Genomic DNA, 24,495 nt, shown 5'->3' with positions numbered 1-24,495 from the left:
CTCCCCTATTTCCACCAATTTTCAGCTGTCCAGCAAGGATTCAGTTGAGACGCCAGAAGAATATTACAGGAAATATTGGCACTGACCCGATCCAATGGCAACTTGGTCTGCATAACTGCCACCTGGAATATGGCAGAGCAGCCTGGTAGACAGCCTTACACTGCATGAAAGAACAGTTCCTCCCTCCTCACCAGGCCCATAGACAGCCTTAAACTCATGTAAAGCAAATGTTGCTTACCTGTAACAGGTGTTCTCACAGGACAGCAGGATGTTAGTCCTCACATATGGGTGACATCACAGGATGGAGCCCAATCACGGAACACTTTTGTCAAAGTTTCCAGAACTTTGACTGGCCCCTAATGGGCATGCCCAGCATGGCACTAACCCTGCAGCCAGCAGGGGTCCCTCTTCAGTCTTGTTTAAAAGCTACAGGTAGTGCTGAAAAATAAAATAAGAAAACGTTACAAACCCAAGACCGCAGGGCGGCAGGCGGGTTTCATGAGGACTAACATCCTGCTGTCCTGTGAGAACACCTGTTACAGGTAAGCAACATTTGCTTTCTCACAGGACAAGCAGGATGGTAGTCCTCACATATGGGTGAGTACCGAGCTGAGGATATCCGATAAATGCACCAAATGTACCCAGGTGTGCAAGGCACTAGGACTGGGATAAAAATTTGGCCGAGGGCATCCTGAACCCTAATGGGCAGGTGGAAGGGTGTTGGTACATCACGTTGTAAATAGGTTACGAAGGACAGACTGGCCAAAGATGGAATCCTGTCTTCCAGCCTTGTCCAAGCAATAGTGGGCTGCAAAGGTGTGGAGAGAACTCCAGGTGGCAGCCCTGCAAATGTCAGGAAGTGGCACCAATCATAGGTGTGCTACTGAAGTTGCCATGGCCCTCACAGTGTGTGCTTTAATACGGTCTTGAAATGGAATGCCCGCTTGCTGATAGCAAAAGGATATGCAGTCCGCCAACCAGGAGGAGAGAGTCTGCTTACCCACAGGCTGCCCTAACTTGTTAGGATGGAAAGAGACAAACAGTTGAGTGCTTTCCCTGTGGGCAGCTGTACGGTCTAGGTAGAATGCTAGAGCCTGTTTACAGTCAAGGGTATGCAGAGCCTGTTCTCCTGGACTGGACTGGGACCTGGGTAAAAAGGTAGGTAGTATAATGGATTGATTGAGATGAAAGTCCAAAACTAACAGGAAAAATTTTACGGTGAGTGCGGAGTACTGCCCGGTCCTGCAGACGTTTAGTGTAAGGCGGATAGGTAACTAGAGCCTGTAATTCACTAACTCTGCGAGCCGAAGTGATTGCCAGAAGGAAAATCACTTTCCATGTGAGATAGCGAAGATCACAGGATTGAAGAGGCTCAAATGGTGATTTCATGAGGTGACCCAAAACCTGATTGAGGTTCCAAGAAGGGGCCGGAGGACGCAGTGGAGGCTTGAGGTGAAGCAAGCCCTTCAGAAAACGTGTTACAAGGGGTTGTACTGATATGGGTACATCCCCGACACCTTTATGGAAGGAGGCTACCGCACTGGCATACATTCTGATAGAAGAGGTGTTTAGACCTGACTCTGATAAGTGCCAGAGATAGTCCAAAAAAATTGTGATAGGACAGGTAAAGGGGTCAAGAGACTGAGAAGAGCACTATGATGTAAACCTGTTCCATTTGTAAGAGTAAGATTTTCTCGTGGAAGGCTTCCATGAAGCAATCAGGACACGGGAAACTGGTTCAGAAAGGTTAAATGGCTGAAGGATTAGCCTTTCAACATCCATGCTGTCAGGGACAAGGCTTGAAGATTGGGGTGGCAGAGGCACCCGTCGTTTTGAGTGATCAGAAGCGGGTCCTTTCCTAAGATCCTGAAGTATTGGAAACCACACTTGGCGTGGCCAGTGAGGTGCTATCAGGATCATGGTTCCCTTGTCCTGACGAAACTTCACGAGAGTCTTCGAGAGAAGAGGAAGTGGAGGGAATGCATAAAGTAGACCGGTTGCCCACGAGAGGGAGAATACGTCTCTGGGTTGAGAGTGTTTGCTGCGAATGAGAGAGCAGAAGTTCTCTACTTTGCGGTTTTGAGGAGACGCAAAGAGGTCTATCTGAGGATATCCCCATTGTTGGAAGATGGCGTTTGCTAGTGAGGGGTTGAGAGAACACTCGTGTGGTTGAAAGATGAGACTCAGCTTGACTGCCAACACATTGTCCACTCCCGGCAAGTAGGTGGCCCTGAGGTACATCGAATGGGAGAGAGCTTCTGCCCGTATCTGTGCAGCTTCCTGACACATAAGGAAGGAGCCCGTGCCTCCCTGTTTGTTGATGTACCACATGGCCATCTGGTTGTCCGTCTGGATCAGGATAACTTGATTTGAGAGGTGATCCTGAAATGCCCTGAGAGCATATCTGATTGCTCGAAGCTCCAGGAAATTTATTTGGTGTTTGGCTTCCCTCTGGAGACCAAACATCCTTGTGTCTGCAGATTGGCCACATGGACTCCCCAACCGAGGTTGGAAGCATCGGTGGTGAGAGTTAATTGAGGGTCTGGAACCTTAAAGGGCAAGCCTTGGAGGAGATTGATCTGATTTTTCCACCAGGCAAGAGACTGACAGAGTGAGTCGGTCACGTGGACAATTGTCAACAGGGGCTGAATGCTTTGAATCCATTGAGACCTTAACGTCCACTGCATGACTCTCATGGCCAAACGGGCCCATTGGTGTGACCTGAACTGAGGACACCATGTGTCCCAGGAGGATGAGAAAGTGGTGTGCAGTCGCGGAGTGCTGAGAATGCAGCTGGTGTGCAAGAGACACGAGGGTGAGAGCTCGCTGTTGAGGCAGAAAAGCCTTTGCCTGCAAGGTGTCCAAGTCTGCCCCAATGAACGACAAGGTATGAGATGGGACTAAGTAGGATTTGTCGTAGTTGTCGAGAAATCCTAATGAAATTAGAGTGTGTAAGGTTAGATTGAGGGACGACAGAGCAGCTTGCTGAGTGGGAGCCCTGATTAACCAATCGTCTAGATAGGGGTAGACGTGAACACCTTGAGTCCTGAGGAAGGCTGCAATTACTACGAGACATTTTGTGAAGACTCGTGGCGCAGTCGCTAGGCCGAATGGAAGCACTCGGTACTGATAGTGCTTGGGGCCTACTAGAAACCTCAGGTATTTGCGATGAGATGGAGTTATCGCAATATGAGTGTATGCGTCCTGGAGGTCCAGAGAGCAGAGCCAGTCTTCTCTTTGTAGAAGAGGAAGAAGCGAGCCTAAGGTTACCATTTTGAATTTCTCTTGCTGGAGTACTTGTTGAGGGCCCATAGGTCCAGAATAGGATGAACGCTTCTCCATTTTTTGGGGATTAGAAAGTACCGGGAATAGAATCCTAGGGCATGCTGAGAGTAGGGTACGGGTTTTATTGCCTTGGACTGGAGAAGGAGGGAGACACTCCTGATCCAGAAGGATGGAGTGATCGGATGTTCTCCACGTCACTAGAGGTGGGGAGTCCGGTGGCATGGAAAGAAAGTTCAGGGTTGCCATCTGAACTTTCTTTCCGTGGATGCATCCTTCCAAGGATCAATGCTCATCTCCCGAACTGCCGCTTATCAGCTCTATATGACCCAATATAATAGGGTCAGTTTTAAGCAGATACAAGATTTCACAGACTCCCTGCCTCAGCAATTTCAAGATCCGCTCCAAACCCTAGTAAACACGGGTTTTGAGGCAGGCAAGCATGAGATCAGATCATCTTACGATATCTTTGACACTGCTACTAGGGTATCTGCAGCAGCTATTTCGGCTAGGAGATGGGCCTGGCTCAAGTCTTCCGACCTTCGCCCTGAGGTACAAGACAGGTTATCCGACCTACCCTGTGTAGGAGATAATCTGTTTGGCGAACAGATTCAACGGACAGTGGCGGAACTTAAGGACCATCATGAGACCCAGAGACAGCTCTCTCTGATGCCTTCTGACTACTCTTCAAAACAGCCCTTCCAAAAGGACTCTAAGAAGTCATTCTTCCGCCCGAAGAATTCCTACTCAATCCGTGCCACCAGACCCCCCCACCTCTACCGACGTGGAGAACATCCGATCACTCCATCTTTCTGGATTAGGATTCAATTATCGCCAGTACCCATTGGTCTGAGGTGATTGAGTGCCATATGTTGTTGACGTGGCACAGTCTACCTCCCACTGGTATGTGAGGCAATGGAAACTGGCTGCTGCTCTCTAGGTAGAAGTCAAAATCCTGAAGCAGGACCTGGTTGAGGAGCTGCTTGCGGTTTTTGTTTCCGTGTCTGACGAGACTGGGCTTTTTGAAAAGGTCTCGTGGAATGGGATCTGGTTGGGATGGAATGGGATCTGATTTCACAGACTCAGGGAGTCTGTGAAATCTTGTATCTGCTTAAAACTGACCCTATTATATTGGGTCATATAGAGCTGATAAGCGGCAGTTCGGGAGATGAGCATTGATCCTTGGAAGACATGGCGACCAATGGCATCTAGAAACCTCTGTTCCTTGCCAGGGGGAAAAGAAGGGATCAGCACCTACCCCTCTAGGAACTAGAGGAGGACGGGGTGGTGGGATACCCGAGGTTCCTGGTCTAGGCTCTGAAGGAATCGAAGGAATAATTGGAGGCACCGATGAAGGCATCAAAGGCACCGGCACAGGCATCGAGTGCATTGATGGATGGCTCGGTGGCGCCAACGGGCATATCGGCACCAATGGTTGGACCGGTGGCGATGGACGTATCGGTATCGATGGCTGAGGTAGAACTCCTGATGGAGGGATGCGGAACGGTGTTTCTCCTCCCAATGACAAAGTAAGTGGGGAGGGCACCGGAGCCATCGGTGGAAAAACGGCAATGAGCGCTTCCATTCTGGAGAGCAGCGGTGCCAATGCTGCCGGAATCTGGTTGGTGGGCAGTTCCACAATCAGTACCGGTGTCGGTGCAGGAGGAACCTGGAGTCGTTGCATCGCCTTGTCGATGGCCTCCTGAACCATCCGGTCCAGTTCTTCTCGGAGACTTGGAGCAAGCAGCCCCGGCTCTGGAACAGAAGAAGGAGGCAGAGGCATTGCCGGAGGGAACACCGTTAAAGGCGGAGTCGCAGCTCCCGATACCCTGTCGGGTAAGGGTTGCCTCGGTGACCCAGTCACCGAAAAGGTCGGTGCCTTTTCTGAACGGGGTTTCTTTGACAGCGGCTTGGACGATGGCGAGGTCGATGATTTTGCTCCCTCGATGGTCCGAGACTTTCGATGGCGATGTTTGTCTCTACGATCCCCTCGGTCCTGAGGGGGAGTAGAGGGTGTCGAAGGCCGAGATGTCGTCGATGCCGGACGGTCACCGGCCGGTGGTCGAATCTGGCGTGAAGTTGATGGAGCCGGTTCTGACGACGTCGATGCAATGGACGGAGTCGGGGTTTGAGCATGGATTAGAAGTTCCATCTTCTCCATTCTAGCCTTGCGACCTTTTGGTGTCATTAGGGCACATTTGGTGTAGGTCAAGACATCGTGCTCTCGTCCAAGACACATTACACAGACTTTATGGGGGTATGTGATGGACATGGTGCGATTACAGTCCGGAACCCCGACGCCATGGCAAAAATTGAGCTGCGGTATGGTCGATGGCTAGTAGGCCACGAGGGCCAAACTCGACGGTAATCGATGGAGAACGGGTAAAAAACTTACTGGAGTACTGCGGCTTGAAAAAGTTGAAGGAGGGTCCCCTGTAGGGCAAATTAACTTTTACTAATTCCGTGAGGAAAATTCCTGTCAGGAATCTCTGCAGAGCTCCTTAACCGCGAGGCTACTGCTGCACGGAAAGAAGAAGACTGAAGGGGGACCCCTGCTAGATGCAGGGTTAGTGCCATGCTGGGCATGCCCAGTAGGGGCCAGTCAAAGTTCTTGAAACTTTGACAAAAGTGTTCCGTGATTGGGTTCCACCCTGTGATGTCACCCATATGTGAGGACTACCATCCTGTTTGTCCTGTGAGAAACAGAAAAACATTTCCAGAGAAGAAATCCAGAGCCTGCAATTGAAACAGAGAATAATTCACAGAATCTCCCAAGGGAAATGCCAATAGGGGTCCCCTCCTGGGCCTGCAGGTGAAAGCAGGAAAACTGCACTAAAGGAAAACCTGGCTCTTCATAAAAGAATACGATTTAACATATCAATAAGCAGAGAACTATAACATTAAAAAAAACATACAGGCTGATTCTGTAAAGTGTGCTCAGCTGTGTGCACTGTTTAACATGGGTTTGGCTGCATGTTTTCAAGGGGAGTCTATTACCCTTTATACTGTAAGCGGTTTAATGTCTCGAAAACGCGTGGCTAAACCCCCTGAAAACTAATAGCGCTCATCATATGTAAATGCATGTTGATGAAGTTATTAGTTAGTCGCCCGGGTGTTCAATCCAACCCGGAAAAGTGTACAGAAAAGCAGAAAATACTGCTTTTCTGTACATTCTCCGACTCAATATCCTAGTGATATTAAGTCAGAGGAACCAAAAATATAAAAAATAAACAAATAAATTGTGCCAGCCGGTCTGGTTAGGAGAATGGATGCTCAATTTTACCAGTGTCTGTTTTCCTAACTGATCGCTGTCAGCGGGTTCGGAAAACCAATGCTCATAAAATTGAGGGTCGGTTTTCTGAACCCGCTGACAGGCCAAGGAGGCGCTAGGGGCGCGTAATCATCCCTAGCACCCTTTTAGCATGACCCCTCATTTAAATATAGGATCGCTGTCCAGGAGAGGTGGCTGGTGATGCATTGGGAGAGCAGGCACTCAACACACACAGGAGTGCCCGTTCTCCCGTGTTTCTTACAGAATCGGCCTGATAGTTAATGTAAAAAGAATGAATGATAAGGATTGAGTGAAATAACTACTATATATATATATATATATATATATATATATATATAAAAGTTTTGAAACGTAAATTATGTAGCTCAATGTACTATACAAACCCTAGTATTAAATGTCTTGAGGACCTATAATATGAATGTGGATTTTGTAAAGCGTTGTGATCTTTTGGAATGACAGTATATGGAATGACTAAAATAAATAAATAAATAAAATTAAGATAAGAATGGTGCCCGATTGCACCAAAAAATTAAGCCTCGAAGGAGGACAGTCAGCACGGTACTTCAAACTATTTTGAAAGCAGAGGGCCCCATTAATTCTGCCTGACCTATACCTCTGAGACAAAATCAGGCTTCCTAGGCACGGCAATGCTTGCCTTGCAGAGAGGTAGGAGCCAATGGTTGTGGGTTCCCACAGTGCAGCAGTGCCAAGCGCAATCAGCCACACTAAATTAATGGCCCTGAGAGCAGCAGAGAACCAGGAGAGCAAGTCCTGAGGCTGACTTGGGGATCAGGACCCAGACAGCCCAAAGTTTTCCCCCCAACACAGTGCTGAAACTTAAGCATAGTAAAGTAATCTCACAGCAAACAGAGGCTGTCTGAAAGTTTATGCTCTCCTGTTCTCTTTTTTTTTTTCCTGTTTTTAGCTTTAATATCCTTCACTGAGCAGCAAGCTTGAGGCAGATTACAAGGGAGGGGAGAAGTGGGAAAGATAAAAGGATCTCAAAAGAATCCTCACAAGCCCAAAAGCTCTTCCTCTGCTCTACCAAGTCCCTTCTGGGACTAGGAGTCTCAATCCCTGGGCTCAGTAAACTGGTAAAAACCAGCAGCCTGGCAGTATAAACTATAATGGCTGCCAATAGTCTACTCCAGTCGCTCTCAACCTTTTTTCGACTGGGACACACCTGACAGATGGTTCTCACATGTGTGACACACTGAACATGTGACCGTCACGGGGCTAAATGTAAACATACACTCTGCATCCACAGGAACCCCCTCGACCCCCAACAATGGGTGCAGAGCAGAACTAGAGCATTACCCATTGAACTCACCATGCAAAAAAAATATTCTGGTTCTGATGACATCTCAGTAAAAGCAAAACAAAGTCTCTTTACTACAGGCACAATAATAGCCCTCCTTATGAAAAGGCAATAATTTACCACTAATGCATATCCTATTGAGAAAACACAACACATAAGGTTGATACAAATGCCTACATGCTAGTAAAATACCTCACCTCGGTCACACACCCTTCACCAAGTACAGAAAAACCACAAATTATAAATATGGAGTCAAACTTTAAAGGAAAACAAAAAAAAGCCTCTCTGCATGCAGTGTGAACCTGGATAAATGGAAAGAGAAATATAGCACCTAACAGTCCCAGGATCTGCAATAATGTACAGAAATTAATCTGCACAAAGTTACACCTGCATTATCTATGAAAAGGCAACACTATAAAAATGAAATCAGGTCCTAAACACTAATACACCTCCTATTAGGAAAACAGAACAAGCCAAGCTGCTATAGATCCACATACAGAAATAATTGTAAAACTATATTAATAAATGTTTCAAAACAGCTGATGAACAGAATAAGATCAAACAATTAAAACTCATAAAAATTATTAAAAATTGTCCAAATATCAATAAAATATTTCAAAACAGCAGACACATCACATAATACTCAATAATTAAAATGGCAGTCAATCAAGAAAAATAAACTTAAAATGCCACCTTTACTTACCCTCTCCAGCAACTCTCCTACTCCTTTCCCTTGAAAGCACATAACAGGAGCAGCAGCAGCTGCTGAAGCTCTGTCCTCACGGTCCTCTTCTTTAAGGACCACAAGTCAGTCACTCACACACACCACCCAATTAAACCCTACAAACAGTCTCTCTCTCTCTCACACACACCCCAGTCACCTCCCTGCTCAGTCTCTCTCTCTCACACACACCCCAGTCACCTCCCTGCTCAGTCTCTCTCTCTCTCCAACCCAGTCACCTCCCTGCCTAGTCTCTCTCTCTCACACACACCCCCAGTCACCTCCCTGCCCAGACTCTGTCTTTCACAAACACTTTGCTTAGAGCCCCAATGCTGTGTTCCCCTTTAATTTCGCAGTGGCAGATTTCCCAGGGCTGCCGCTGCCTTCTCAGCCGCAATGAAGCAGCAAACATTTATTTTAGAAAACTATGCCACAGCACTCAAGCCTTTCTTCTGGCTGTTGGGATATCCCTAGGCTCCCACGGCCCCCCATCTGCCTACTTTTAAGGCCGCTGGGAGCTCCAAGTGCCCCATCTGTAATCAGTGGCTGAGCGCCACTTTTACTTTAATCTCGGCTTTGCCGTGCTCACTGTTGCATCGGGGGGGGGGGGGGGGGGGGGAGGGGGGAATCCCTGGAGCAACCGGCCTTTTCAGGCTTGCAACTCACTGCCGCTTTGGGGAATCCCTACTCTAGCGCAGTTCCCTGCCGCTTTGGAAGCGGGAAATCATGGTGCGGCTGGCCTTTTTTCTTTGTGGCTCTCCGCTGTGTTTAATTTCAGCACTTCCAGCCCGAGGCAGTCACAGGGTCGAGCTTCTTCGCCGCCACGGGCCTGGACAATGCCACTCCTCCCAGCCCCCCTCAAACCACCCCACCCCTGGGCTGTGAGATGCCCCCCTTCTTCCTGCCCCACCGGCCAATCAGCAGCTTCCTCCTCCCATGGCAGGAAAAGGGAGGAGGGCTTCTGATTGGCTCATGGGGGTAGGAAGAACGGAGGAGGCTTCTGATTGGCCCGGGAGGCAGGAAGAAGGGAGAAGGCTTCTCACTGGCCCGCGGGAGCAGGAAAAAAGGTAAAGGGAAGTATAACTGGGGCTTTGGGACACTGGAGCCGTGACACACTAGCTGGTGCTTGGCGACACATTGGTGTGTCGCGACACAGAACCGCTGCTCTAGACCATATTTTAGAAGTGTAGGTAAGGAAGCCAATTGGATTTTTAAAGCAGTTATAATTTAACCACTCTGTACCGCCTATAAATACAAGTGATCCACAGTATTCCATGCTTCTACATACCTCAATTTCAGCAATTGCCAAATCTAAATCATAGAGCCAGTTCTTTTTTGATTCCTGTGAATGAAGTCTTTAGAAGGAAGAACAATGCAATTAAAAACAAAAAATAAAAAGGTAAACAATGTATATAAGGAATGTTTGGGAACATGAAACTGTTCAAACAATTCTTGTAGACAAATGATATAGACTGGATGTTTAACTGAAGGATAAGACCATAATAATGATGTACCAAGTTCAAGCATGACTTTTGCATATAATTCAATATGAACATTGGCAGAAAAAAGGTTTAAGAAAACATCAGTAAGTCTATTATTAAATATCTCCCAAATTTGGATCTTGAAAATCTTAAAATTAAAACAAAATCTACAATTTAATCCACCCCTCCCCAAAAAACAGTATCTCTGTTCTCAAGTTTCCCATACTACATTGCAGAGCACCGTATAATTAAATCAATGGGTTTTAAAATAGAATATACTTTCATGATGAATTTTATATCAAACTTGATTTCTAGTTAGTATAGTCTATATTCAAGAGAAAACACTTATTTTATCTATAGCCAGCAATTATTAACAAACCAAATTTAATTTTTTTGTAAAGGAATCTGTCATTTTATCCTAAAAAGCTCCTACAGTAATAGAAAGCAGAGTTGCTTACCTGTAACAGGTGTTCTCACAGGACAGCAGGATGTTAGTCCTCACATATGGGTGACATCATCAGGATGGAGCCCAATCACAGAACACTTTTGTCAAAGTTTCTAGAACTTTGACTGGTACCACTGATCATGCCCAGCATGGTACCAACCCTGCATCCAGCAGGGGTCTCCCTTCAGTCTCGTGTATAGTAAAAAGTACGTGCGAAAAATAAAAATCAATCGCAAGCATACCCAACTCCGCGGGGTGGTGGATGGATTTCGTGGACTAACATCCTGCTGTTCTGTGAGAACACCTGTTACAGGTAAGCAACTCTGCTTTCTCACAGGACAAGCAGGATGGTAGTCCTCACATATGGGTGAATAGCGAGCTGAGGTTGCCCGAGCAATGTACCAAAAGCACCCAAAGACGTGCAACAGGCACAATAACAGGGGTCATTTTGGATAACGGGTAGCCTGAAATTCCCAGCAGGCTGTTGGAAGGAAGTTGGGTATTAAGCTGAGAATAAATTGCGCAGAACAGACTGGCGAAAGATAGAATCTTGTGTGCCAGCTTTGTCCAGGCAATAATGGGCTGCAAAGATATGGAGAGAACTCCATGTAGCAGCCCTGCAGATGTCAGCAAGAGGTACAGATTGAAGGTGTGCTACTGATGTTGCCATTGCGCCAATAGAGTGCGCTTTAACACATCCCTGTAGCAGAAGGCCTGCTTGTTGGTAGCAGAAGGAAATACAGTCCGCCAGCCAGGAGGACAGGGTCTGCTTTCCCACCGGGATTCCCAGTTTAATTTTATCAAAGGAGACAAATAGCTGGGTGGACTTGTTATGGCCTGCAGTGCATTCTAAATAAAAGGCTAGCGCACGCTTGCAGTTCAATGAATGCAGAGCCCGCTCACCTGAATGTGAGTGGGGTTTTGGAAAGAAAGTAGGCAAAACTATAGATTGATTTAAATGGAACTCAGAGACTACTTTCGGCAGAAATTTAGGATGAGTGCGAAGGACCACCCGATCATGAAGAAATTTTGTGTAAGGGGGGTAAGTAACCAATGCCCGCAGCTCTCTGATTCTGCGAGCAGAGGTCAAAGCAAGAAGGAAAGCACCTTCCATGTGAGATGCCGTAACTCGCAGGAATGCAGAGGCTCAAACGGAAGCTTCATGAGTCGCGCTAAAACCACATTAAGGTCCCAAGCAGGGGCTGGGGGAAGGAGAGCTGGCATAGCTTCACAAGAGTCTTGCTGATGACAGGAAGTGGTGGGTAGGCATACAGGAGATCTGTTGCCCAAGAGAGGGCGAAGGCGTCCGTCGGTGGAGTTTTGTGACTGCGATGTAGGGAGCAGAAGTTTTCCACCTTGCGATTGTGAATCAATGCAAAGAGATCAATGCTCAGATACCTCCACTTCTGAAATATCTGATCCGCCACCGCGGGGTGTAGGGACCACTCATGGGGCTGAAATGTATGACTGAGTTTTCTCTGCTAAAACATTGTCCATGCCTGCTAGGTAGGTTGCTCTCAGTTGCATGGAATGAGAGAGAGCTAAAGCCCAAATCTGCACTACTTCCTGACATGGGAGGTAGGAACTGGTCCCCCCCTACTTGTTGATGTACCACATCGCTACTTGATTGTCTGTCTGGATTAGGATTGTTTTGTTGGATAAGCAATCCTTGAAGGCTAGAAGAGCATATCTGATCGCCCTGAGCTCCAGAAAGTTTATCTGATGTTGCGCTTCTGCTGCAGACCAGGTTCCCTGAGTTTGCAGGAGTTTGCATGTGCTCCCCAACCTAGAGTGGAAGCATCGATTGACAGAATTATTTGAGGTTCTGGAGCCTGAAACGGTAGCCCTTTGAGCAGGTGGGGCTCTTGGATCCACCAACCCAGTGAGAGAAGAAGCTGCCTGGTGACATGGACAATGTTGGACATTGAATGGTGGGCCTGGGACCACTGGGATTTTAATGTCCACTGCGTTACTCGCATGGCAAGTTGAGCCATAGGGGTAACATGGACCGAGGCCGCCATATGTCCCAACAAGACGAGGACATGAGCAGTCGTGGTTCGGCGAGATTGTACAGTGCGCGTAAGCACTGCCAATGTATGAGCTCGGTCCCCGGGAAGGAAAGCTTTCACTTGGATTGTGTCGAGATCCACTCCAATAAAGGAGAGGGATTGAGACGGAATCAGATTGGACTTCTGATAACTGATTAGAAATCCCAAGGACAGTAGGAGCCGCATGGTGAGATGGAGGGAGTGAAGAATCGCCTCCGGAGACTGAGCACTCAGTAACCAGTCGTCTAGTAAGGATAGATGTGAGTGCCTAGTTGTCTTAAGTATGCGGCTACTACTGCCAGGCATTTCGTGAAGACACGAGGGGCCGATGCCAGGCCGAACGGAAGAACTCGGTACTGGAAGTGCTGGTTTCCGACGAGGAACCGGAGGTACTTTCTGTGAGACATGGTAATTGCTATGTGCATGTACATGTCTTTTAGATCCAAAGAGCAAAGCCAATCCCCCTGTTGGAGAAGAGGGAGTAGAGAGCCTAAGGTTACCATTCTGAACTTCTCCTTTCGAAGATGTTTGTTTAGGGCACGAAGATCTAATAAGGGACGAATGCCTCACGTCTTTTTTGGTATTAAGAAGTAACGGGAGTAGAAGCCCTGTCCCCTTTGAAAGGAGGAACTGGCTGTATGGCGTTGGCCTGCAGGAGGGAAGCTATCTCTCCTTGTAGGAGTTGAAAGTGATCGGAGGAAGTCCACCCCGGCCGAGGTGGCGAGTCCAACGGTATGGAGAGGAAGTTTAGATGGTAAACTTGAGCTATGACCGACTGGACTGACTGGTCTGTGGTGACCTTGAGCCACATAGTGGTGAAGTGGCAGAGCCGGCCGCCGACCGGTAGGGATGGCAGAGGGGGAAGATGACAATCGCTCTCTAGCGGGTAGTCAAAACCCCGTGGCAGGACCAAGTTGTGCAGGTGGCTGTGCCTTCTGAGGCCTGGGTTGTCGAGGTGGAGGCTTTTGATAGGGTCTAGATGGACGAGACCGAGCTGGTGGAGGGTAGTATCTTCGTGCTTTGTAAGCAGTTCTTTTCGCCTCGCTCCTGAACGGCCGTTTAGAAGAGGTAGAGAAGTCAGCATGTACAGAGGAAAGCTGCCGCAGCGTTTCATTAGGATCCTTCAGCTGTGTGACAGTTTCTTGGATCTTCTTGCCAAACAGGTTGTCCCCCGTACAGGGGAGGTCTGCTAAGCGCTCTTGTACCTCTGAGCGCAAATCTGAGGATTTCAGCCAGGCCCACCTCCTTGCACTTATTCCGGCCGCTGATAACCTGGAAGCCATATCAAAGATGTCGTAAGCTGATCTAACCTCATGCTTACCTGCATCGAAGCCCTAATTCACAATGTTGGACCTGATCTGGGAAAGACTCAGAAAATTCCTGTAATTGCTTGAATAAATTCCTGTTGAATTGGGTCATATAAAGTTGATATGCCGCAATACATAGAAACATATGAAACATAGAAAATAGAAATGATGGCAGAAGACGACCAAACGGCCCATCCAGTCTGCCCAGCAAGCTTTCCCACTTATTTTTTTCTCATACATATCTGTTACACTTGGCCCTTAGTAACTTTTTGGTTCTATTTCACTTCCACCCCCGCCATTGCTGTAGAGAGTAGTGCTGGAGCTGCATCTAAGTGAAGTATCTTGCTTAATTGGTTAGGGGTAGTAACTGCCGCAATAAGCAAGCTACTCCCACACTTATTTGTTTACCCAGCCTGTGCAATTCAGTTCTTGTTGGTTGTCTGAGTATAATTCCACTTTACTTCATTCCCCCCTGCCGCTGAAGCAGTGAGCTGCTCTGGTTATGTATTCCAAGTGAAGTATCATGCTTAATTGATTTGGGGTAGTAACCGCTGTAACAAGCAAGCTATACCCATGCTTATTTGCTTATCCAGACTATGTAATTCAGTCCTTGTTGCTTGTTGTCTGAATATAAATCATCTTTTCTTCATTCTCCCCTGCCATTGAAGCAGTGAGCTATGCTGGATATGCAGTGAAAGTGAAATATCAGGCATTATTTGGTTTGGAGTAGTAACCACCATAACAAGCAAGCTACTCCCCTCTTTTTTGTGAATGCAAATCCTATTTTGCACGTTTCTTCTTGCCATTGGAGCACAGAGCAATGTTGTAGTCGCATTAACCGTGTGTATGTTTATTGAATAAAGGTTTTATCTCCAGGTAGTGGCCGTCATTCCCGCAAGCCACCCCCATGCCTCTTCTCTTCATTCACATTGTCTAGACTTTATGGATCCACAGTGTTTATCCCACGCCCCTTTGAAATCCTTCACAGTTTTAGACTTCACCACTTCCTCCGGAAGGGCATGCCAGGCATTGACCATCATCTCCGTGAAGAAATACTTCCTGACATTGGTTCTCAGTCTTCCTCCCTGGAGTTTTAAATCGTGACCCCGAGAGATTAACATTGAGCCATGGAAAACTCTCCGCCCAAAAGCATCGAGGAATTTTCGTTCCTTCCCAGGAGGTGCCGAAGAATGAGGCCATGGTCTTCTGGTCTTTTTCTGGGCAGACTCTACCACCACTGAATGATGGACCAATTGCGTTTTTTTGAAACCAGACGCCGACTGGACTAAATAGGTAGCATCAGTCTTACGGTTGACCGGAGGGACTGTACCTGGGTGCTCCCAGTTGTGCTGCAGAAGATCAAGCAGGAACATCATAAACTGGGATGGACATTATTTCCTTCGGTGCATCGACGAACTAAAGGACTTCCAGCATTTTGTGCCTGGAGTCTTCTTCAATTTGAAGGGCAAAAGGTATAGTCTCCGACATTTCCTTAATAAAATTAATGAAGGAGAGGTCCTCGGGTGGAGATTTGCTTCTTTCTTCAGGTGGAGAAGGCTCATACGGGATATCACCAGTGTCTTGGGAATTGGAAGAGTCATCGGACCATGGTTGGTAAGGTCGATCCCCAGCACCCAACGGTGGCTCAGATGGTAGAAAAAGACCTTCTCCGGCCGGAGGAGGTCAGGGCACCGAGGGTATCGGTGCCGGCATAGGTGGCCTCGGGGCTGGCATCGGTGAAGGACGAAGAGGCACCGAAGGCGTCGGTGACCTTGGTGGATGCCTCAGTGGAAACCCTCCAGAAGGCCCTGGAACTGGATCCGGCATCAATGGACCCTCGTCTGAAGAGAGATGAATGGGCATTGAAGGACTAAGTGATATCGGTGCTTTCCCCGGTGCCGATGGCAGATGAGGACATCCAGCCTGTCGAGAAGCGGAGCAAGCAATGGTGGCATCGGTTCCGGAGTTGGTGCGGGAACCGGTATCAGTTTTGATGGCTTCGGAAGGCCATGGGGGGCCTGCACCACTAAGTCCGGAGTAGGAGGTATGGAAGGCATTGCCGGAGGGTCCACCGGTCCCAGTGGAGTCTTGGTTTCCACGCCCACGGAAGGCGGGGAACGCCTCGGTGTACCCGGCTCAGAGGAGGTTGGGGGCTCCTCAGCAGGGGCCTTTTTCTTCGGTGGCTCGATGGATTTGGAAGATGAAGCCACCGGTGCACCTGGCGCAGATAGCACGGATTTTTGATGCCTATGCCGATGCTACTCTCGGTGCTCGGCTTTACCTGTGGTCGACACTAAGGACGATGACGCAGTAGTCTTCGACGTAGACCTTGAGTCATTGGTGTCCGACCGATAGTGCGACTTGGCTGGCGACTGTGCCGATGACGCGGAAGCCTGGGATGGTGGGCGCTGCTTTGTATGGAATAACAATGCCATTTTCTCCAACCGAGCCTGGCGGCCCTTCGGGGTCATTTGGGCACAGTTGGTACATGAGTCTACGTTATGGGTCGGACCCAGACAAAGAAGACAGACCTGGTGAGGGTCTGTGATAGACATTGTCTTAGGACAATCAGGGCACAAAAACCCGTCACTATCATTGCCGTCGAAAATTTAGGCCACGCGTGCGGTCGGTGCCTGTCAGGCCTATACCGGTAACCTATGGGAACGACCGAAAAACGGGGTGAAACCTACCGTACGGACGCAGTTATCGGCGGCGAAGAAGGGAGACCCTGGAGTGAAAACTTTTGCAAATTAGCAAAGAAATTCCTGAAGAAAAAATTCCTGTTAGGAACGTGTGATAGAGCTCCTAAGTTCGCGTGGCAAAAGCTGCGCGGAAAAAAAGAGACTGAAGGGAGACCTCTGCTGGATGCAGGGTTGGTACCATGCTGGGCATGCTCAGTGGTACCAGTCAAAGTTCTAGAAACTTTGACAAAAGTGTTCCGTGATTGGGCTCCATCCTGATGATGTCACCCATTTATGAGGACTACCATCCTGCTTGTCCTGTGAGAAAGGTTATATTTGGATATATAAGCATTCAATATACAAATACTATTAAGTAAACATAGTATTACAACTTAAACATTTTTCCCCAATTAGTTAATTAACTTACCTGGTTTTCATGGCCAAAATGACACTGATTTCCGATTCTGAAGCCTGCATGTCATTCAGCAGTTTAATTATATAGTCGACGTGCTGAGGCTGAAGAATCATGCCAGCTTCAACAAGCTACAGAATTATAAAACAAAACCAGTAAATGAGTGGACTAAATAGTATATTCATGTGTTTAAGAGGAATATTTCTACCTATCTATAATCGATTTATATAAATAACCTTTCAAAATAGTATTGCCATAATTCTGAGATCAATAATGAAAATAAGGGGCAAGGGAGCCAGGCATTCTGGGTTAATCATTAAGGCCCTGATTTTCAAAAGCATTTATATGCTTAAAACTGGATTTTACATGTGTAAATGCACTTTACCCATATAAATGGGCTTTTCAAAATTGCTACAACATATGCCCTTGAATTGTCAATAGTTTTTACCTGTATTAAGTACACTTAACAAGGGTAAATGGCTTTTGAAAAGTGCTACATTAGTATTGGAGAGATTACTTACCTGATAATCTCGTTTTCCTTAGTGTAGGCAGATGGACTCAGAACAAATGGGTATAGTGTGCTCGTGCTAGCAGTTGGAGACGGATCTGACGTCAGCACGTAGTACATATACCCCTGCAGGAAGTGCAGAAGCTCAGAAATCTTCCTTGCAAAAGCATTATGGATATATGTGTGACTGACCAATTGATTAACAGAACATGATTAACCTGACCGATTGAAAGTAGCTGGAGACCGCCAGTGTTCTCAACCGGAAGGCGTCGACACCCGGCAGGGTGGATGCCCTATATAAGAAAACATGGCTTACCTTGAATCGTGAATCCCCATGTATATCGGCAGCCGGGCGGGATGCTGAGTCCATCTGCCTACACTAAGGAAAATGAGATTATCAGGTAAGTAATCTCTCCATTTCCTAGCGTGTAGGTTGATGTATGCCACCGTGGTGGCATTGTCCGACATCACTCTGACTGCTCTGTTTCGAAGTCTGTGGGCAAATCGCAGGCATGCTAACCTGACTGCCCGTGCCTCTAGTCGGTTGATGTTCCACCCCGACTCTTCTCTGTTCCACCGCCCTTGGGCGGTTAGTTCTTCGCAGTGTGCTCCCCAGCCGCTCAGGCTGGCATCTGTAGTGAGCAGGGTCCAGGTTGGAGAGGACATTTTGGACCCCCGGCTCGAGTGGCCGGGCTGCAGCCACCACCGTATCTGATTCCGCACTCTGGCTGGTAGAGGTAGGTGTACGGTGTAGTTCTGTGATCGTGGGCTCCACCGAGATAGGAGGGCGCGTTGTAATGGTCTCATATGAGCCCGCGCCCATGGTATCACCTCCAGCGTGGATGCCATAAGGCCGAGGACCTGTAGGTAATCCCAAGCTGTGGGCCGGGTGGCGCTCAGCAGGGTCTGTAAACGATTCCGGAGTTTTGATTTCCTCTTGGAGGTCAGGCTGACTTTGTCTCCCTGGGTGTCGAATCGGACTCCTAGGTATTCCAGCGACTGCGAAGGCTGTAGGGAACTCTTGTTTGTGTTGACTACCCATCCTAGGCTTTCCAGAAGAGATATAACTCTGTTGGTTGCCCAGTGGCTCTCCTCCGGTGACTTTGCCCTGATCAGCCAATCATCTAGGTAGGGATGGACGAGAATTCCTTCCTTCCTGAGTGACGCTGCCACCACTACTATTACCTTGGTAAAGGTCCGCGGCGCGGTGGCTAACGCAAAGGGTAGAGCCCGGAACTGAAAGTGTTGTTTCAGGACTTTGAAGCGTAAGTAGCGCTGGTGATCCCGATGGATTGGGATATGCAAGTAAGCCTCTGACAGATCCAGGGATGTGAGATACCCCCCTGGCTGTATTGCGCTTCGGACTGACCGCAGAGTTTCCATGTGAAATCCTGGGACCCTCAAGTGCCGGTTGACTGACTTGAGGTCCAGGATGGATCTGAAGGTGCCCCCCTTCTTGGGTACGATGAAATAAATGGAGTAATGCCCAGAATTTATCTCCCATGCAGGCACTGGGATTATGGCTTTTAGGGACAGGAGCCTCCCCAAGGTAGCTTCCAGTGCCGCCCTCTTGAGGGGCGGACAAGGAGATTCCACAAACTTGTCTGGAGGGAGACGAAGGAAGTCCAGGTAATACCCTTCTCGGACAATGGCGAGGACCCACTGGTCCGAAGTAATCTCGACCCATCTGCGGTAGAATAGGGTTAGCCTGCCCCCTATGGCCTCTTCCCCCAGATGGGTCGGCTGATTCTCATTGAGGGGTGCGGCCGGGACCCGAACCCGAGCTGGTTCCCCTCTTGTTGTCACTGGTCCAAAAGGACTGGTTCCTGGTCTGAGAACGAGGTGCTTGGTAGCGAGTCCTGTAAGGGTTGAAGCGTTGGGAGTTTCTACCTCTGGATGGCCTAGGAAAAGGGTGCTGGTTCCTCCTTGACTTGTCTTCTGGTAGACAGGGTAATGGAGAGGTGCCCCATTTGTTAGCCAGTTTCTCAAGGTCGCTGCCAAACAGGAGGGATCCCTTAAAGGGCATTCTTGTAAGGCGCGTCTTGGAGGAGGAGTCTGCCAACCAATTTCATAGCCAGAGCTGTCTCCTGGCTGCCACTGAGGATGACACTTCCTTGGCTGCCATATGGACTAGGTCGGAGGAGCGTCAGTGAGGAACGATAGAGCTGATTCCATTTCTTCTCCCGGGGTGGTGTTCCTGGCTTATGATAAACAGGAACGCGTCACCACGGTGCAGCAGGTCGTGATTCGTAGGGACATGGCTGCCACCTCAAAGGCTTGTTTCAGAATGGCGTCTAGGCGCCGGTCATGTGCATCCTTGAGGGCCGCCCCTCCCGCCACTGGAATGGTGGTGCGCTTCACAATTGCGCAAACTATGGCGTCCACCTTAGGGCACGCCAGCAGCTCCTTGGTTGCCGGGTCCAGGGGGTACATGCTGGACAAGGCCCGACCCCCTTTGAATGAGGCCTCCGGCGCATTCCACTCCAAATCGATTAGCTGCTGTGCTGCTTTGTAGGAGGGGAAAATGGTGAGCCGTTTGACGAAGGCCCTCTAGCAGGGGGTTCATTCTAGGTTCCCCTGGTGTGCCTTGGCCCGGGATAGCGAGCTCCGACAGGCATTGAGAGACCAGGTCTGGGAGATCCTCCTTAAGAAAGAAGCGTCTCATGGTTCGATACGGCTCTATCACCGAGGGAAGTTCTCCCTCCTCGGGGAGCTCCCCTTCTTCCTCAGAGCAATCTGAATCCCCATAAGTGGGGCTTCCGGGTGGCGGGTGGCCGTGCCTAGGTCTTGAGGGTCCAGGGGCAGGGTCATCCGGTACGTATGGGTCCATTCGGGGATCAGACTGCATCTTGACAAAGGCGTGAATCCCCTTGAATAATTCCACCCAGGAGAGCGAAGCAGGTTCTAGCCTTAGGGGCACCAGGTCTCTAGGGTTCCCCGGCTGCTCACCTCGGCCTGCTAGGTCCGGGGTGTTCCCTGAGGAACTGGCAATTAAGCTGGGCTGGGACCGGCCCTGGTCTGGAACTCCCAGGGCCTCCTCACATTGGGCACATAGGGAGTCTGCTTCCTCGCTCTGTGTGGCTCTGAGGTGGCATGCTGAGCAGAGGCCTAGAGCTCTTATGCCTGATTCTGGAGGTGCCGTTTCTGTGGATGCATGGGCTCTCATATGCTCCATGGCGTCTGTTATCTCTATGCGCCGGTGCGCTTCCAGCCGAAGTATGCGCCTTGTAATATGGGCGACCGATATGCGCCTATTAATGTGCGGCTACCAACGGGTGCCTATCAATGTGCGCCTATCAACGTGCGCCTAGCAACGTGCGCCTATCAACGTGCCCGTTGCCTGTGCGCTTAGCCCGGTCTGAGCGCTAAAGCGAGGCGGCGAACCAGGGCAGATGGCGACGGCGAGCAGGCAGGCAAAATGGCGACCTCCTTGGCGGGCTGCCACGTAGGCAGACCCCGCTAATCCTCGCTCCTCGGAGACCAGCAAAGTAAAGATGTACGCCTTACCTGATCTTCGGTGCTTCCCGGCTGCGACCCGGGCGGTCTCCGGCTGCGGGGGGAGAGGGTGATTACCGTCACCGCCGCGCTCGAGGAAGTGCACCCGCTGCCTCTAGGCCGCGCCCGAACTCGTCTCGCTCGGGGGCCAAGTCCTCACCGCGAACGGATCGGGACTGAGGCTGCCTCTATGCCGCGCCCGAGCCCTTCTCACTCGGGGGCTAGGTCCCTGCCGCAATTCGGCCACCGGACCGAGGCTCGTACCTCCGAGGGACCACAGAAATCACCTCGGGAAACTCAACTGGGAGAGGGACCCGAGGGTATCACCGCAGGAGTGCGGGGCTCGTGTTCAGGTAGGATTCGTCTATGAATTTAGTCGTTAGAATTTGGAAAAACGCTCAGCGAGCGTGAGGTAGCTCCAAACTGCTTTGGAGACGGAAATTACTGAGCTTCTGCACTTCCAGCAGGGGTATATGTACTTCGTGCTGACGTCAGATCCGTCTCCAACTGCTAGCACGAGCACACTATACCCATTTGTTCTGAGTCCATCTGCTACACGCTAGGAAAGTTACATTTACATGAATTCCTTTGATAATGTACCTACTAGGAAGGTTTTTTGTTCGTAAATGGGCTTTTGAAAGTTGCTACTTTTCCAATTGTAACTCCTTTGAAATTTCAATGAATCAAGATGAATTAGACACATAAATAGGGTTTTGAAAATTGCTATGATACATGCTCTTATGCTTGTAAATCCTTTTGAAAATGATCTCCTAAATTTAGCAGTGCTCCCAGATCTCAAGAAATGGGATTTCATGCATTATTCTTATCTGACGGATGCTGCCAAGGGTAATCCACTCAACATAAAAATTCCTATGGAGCGTTAATTTACACAAAACACGAATTGGGGATTCTTTAAAAACCCATGACTTGTGCCTCTAGATCAGGGATTCTCAATGCATCTAACCAGTTAATTATTTAAGGATATTCACAATGAATATACATGAGATAGATCTGCAGACAAGAGGCAGAATATGCAAATCTCTTATGTATAATCACTGTGCATATTCTAAAAATGTGACTGGTTAGATGTGTCCCGAAGATATGGTTGAAAAAGCAAAATTGCTTACCTTGTAATAGGTTTTATCCCAGGACAGCAGGATATAGTCCTCACATATGGGTGATGACATTGATGGAGCCCTATTGCGGAAAACTTTCTGTCAAAGTTTCTATAAATTATTGACTGGCACTCTGAGCCCACTGAGCATACCCAGCATGCCATGATATTCTCAGCCACGGGGGTCTCCCTTCAGTCTCGTATGTAGCTAAAATAAAATAATAAAACGTATGGGACCCAACTCCGTGGGGTGGCAGGTGGGTTTCGTGAGGACTACATCCTGGGATAATGCCTGCTATCCTAGGATAATGCCTATTACAAGGTAAGCAATTTTGCTTTATCCCAGGACAAGCAGAATGCTAGTCCTCACATATGGGTGATTAGCAAGCTAGAGGCTGAGTCATTTTGTAGTGAAGCATCACTGAAGTATTGTTGGTGAAAATGAGGCAGCCGAAGAACACAGCAGGTTGGATGTAGAAGGACTTGGGATTATACTGGAAACAAGTTCTTTAAGACAGATTGTCCGTAGGCTGAATCTTGTCGTCCTTCTTTGTCCAAACAGTAATGAGCTGCAAAGGTATGAAGAGAACTCCATGTTGCTGCTTTACATATGTCAAGAACTGGCACTGAACGAGAGTGTGCTACTGAGGTTGACATAGCTGTTACTGAATGCGCCTTTACTTGCCCTTGGAGAGGAAGGCCTGCTTTTACATAGCAAACCCGTATGCAATCTGCTAGCCAATTGGAGAGAGTATGTTTGCCCACTGCTTTACCCGGTTTGTTTGGATCAAAAGATACAAAGAATTGAGTGGATTTCCTGTGGACTGCAGTGCGGTCTAAGTAATATGCTAGCGCATGCTTACAGTCCAAGGTATGTAAGGCCCGTTCTCCTTGGTGAGAATGAGGACTTGGAAAGAATGTGGGCAAAACTATGGATTGGTTCAAGTGGAATTCCATAACTACCTTGGGGAGGAATTTTGGATGTGTCCGGAGAGCCACTCTGTCATGTAGGAATTTTGTATAGGGTGAGTACGTGACAAGTGCTTGTAACTCACCAACCCTTCTAGCTGATGTAATGGCTATAGGGAAGATGGTCTTCCATGTGAGAAATTTAGGATCACATGATGTCATGGGTTCAAAAGGAGAACGCATGAGCCTTGTTAAAACCAGATTATGGTCCCATTCTGTGACTGGTGGCCAAATTAGTGGTTTGAGTTAAACCTCTCATAAACCTGCTGACAAGAGGTTGTATGGATATTGGTGCATCTCCCATCTTGTTATGGTAAGCTGAGATTGCACTTAGGTGTACTCTGACAGATGAATTCTGGAGACCAGAGTCTGAAAGATGGCATAAATAGTCTAGTAGAGAAGTTGTGGGGCAGGAGAAAGGGTCAATGTTCTTTTGCGTGCACCACAAAGTAAACCTTTTCCATTTCGAAGAATAATTCTTTCGTGTTGAAGGTTTACGTGAAGCTATAAGCACTTGAGAGACATTGGATGAAAGACTGAGTGGTTGTAAGATCAAGCTTTCAACATCCACGCTGTCAGAGATAGGGATTGAAGGTTGGGATGGCGCAACCGACCCTGATCCTGGGTTATGAGAGTGGGAGCTACACCCAGTTGAACTGGTTCTCTGATCGAGAGGTCTAGAAGTATGGGAAACCATACTTGTCAAGGCCAATATGGGGCTCTGAGTATCATGGACCCTTTGTCCTGTTGTAGCTTCACTAGAGTTTTGGTTATGAGCGGTATTGGAGGATACGCGTATAGAAGGCCTGAGTTCCAAGGGCGAGCAAAGGCGTCCTTGGCTGGCTGGTGTTTCTGTCTGTGCAGAGCGCAGAATTTGTCCACTTTGTGATTCAGGCGTGATGCAGAGATTTATTGTTGGTTGCCCCCAACGTTGAAATATCCTGGTCGCTACTAAGGGATCCAGGGACCACTCGTGTGGTTGGAACTGACAACTGAGGCGATCTGCAAATACGTTGTGGATGCCCGCTAGATAAGTGGCTCAGAGAAACATGGAATATGCCAGGGCCCAGTCCCAAATTTGTGCGGCTTCTTGACAAAGGAGATACAAGCCCGTACCTCCTTGTGTGTTCACGGACCACATGGCTACTGTGTTGTCCGTTTGAATCAAAACAGTCTTGTGTGAAAGGCAGTCTTTTAACGCATGCAGCGCATAACGTATAGCTCGAAGTTCCAGGAAATTGATTTGAAATGTTGCTTCGAGTTTTGTCCAAGTACCCTGGGTTTGGAGATTGTCTATGTGAGCTCCCCAAACCAAGGTGGACGCATCTGTAGTTAAAGTTATCTGTGGAACTGGTTGTTGGAAGAGTAGGCCCTTGCGCAAGTTATCCTTGTTCACCCACCAGAGTAGAGATAAACGTGGTT

General features: G+C 48.4%; 1 protein-coding gene across 3 annotated transcripts in view; it reads right to left on the bottom strand.

The window, feature by feature from the left end:
* Nucleotides 1-24,495, bottom strand: part of TOPAZ1 (testis and ovary specific PAZ domain containing 1) — a 379,149-nt gene that overhangs the window by 113,060 nt on the left and 241,594 nt on the right. For all 3 annotated transcript variants that reach the window (XM_029589384.1, XM_029589385.1, XM_029589387.1), the window contains 2 exons: nt 17,003-17,118; nt 9,902-9,968 (listed from right to left, as the gene is read on the bottom strand). In XM_029589384.1, the coding sequence (XP_029445244.1) occupies nt 9,902-9,968; nt 17,003-17,118 (183 nt within the window). The remainder of the gene's footprint in view (nt 1-9,901; nt 9,969-17,002; nt 17,119-24,495) is intronic.

Source organism: Rhinatrema bivittatum, chromosome 2, assembly GCF_901001135.1.
Source record: "Rhinatrema bivittatum chromosome 2, aRhiBiv1.1, whole genome shotgun sequence".
Lineage (NCBI taxonomy): Eukaryota > Metazoa > Chordata > Amphibia > Gymnophiona > Rhinatrematidae > Rhinatrema > Rhinatrema bivittatum.
Note: the sequence above shows the minus strand (reverse complement) of the source record. Positions and strands in the feature narration are given on the sequence as shown.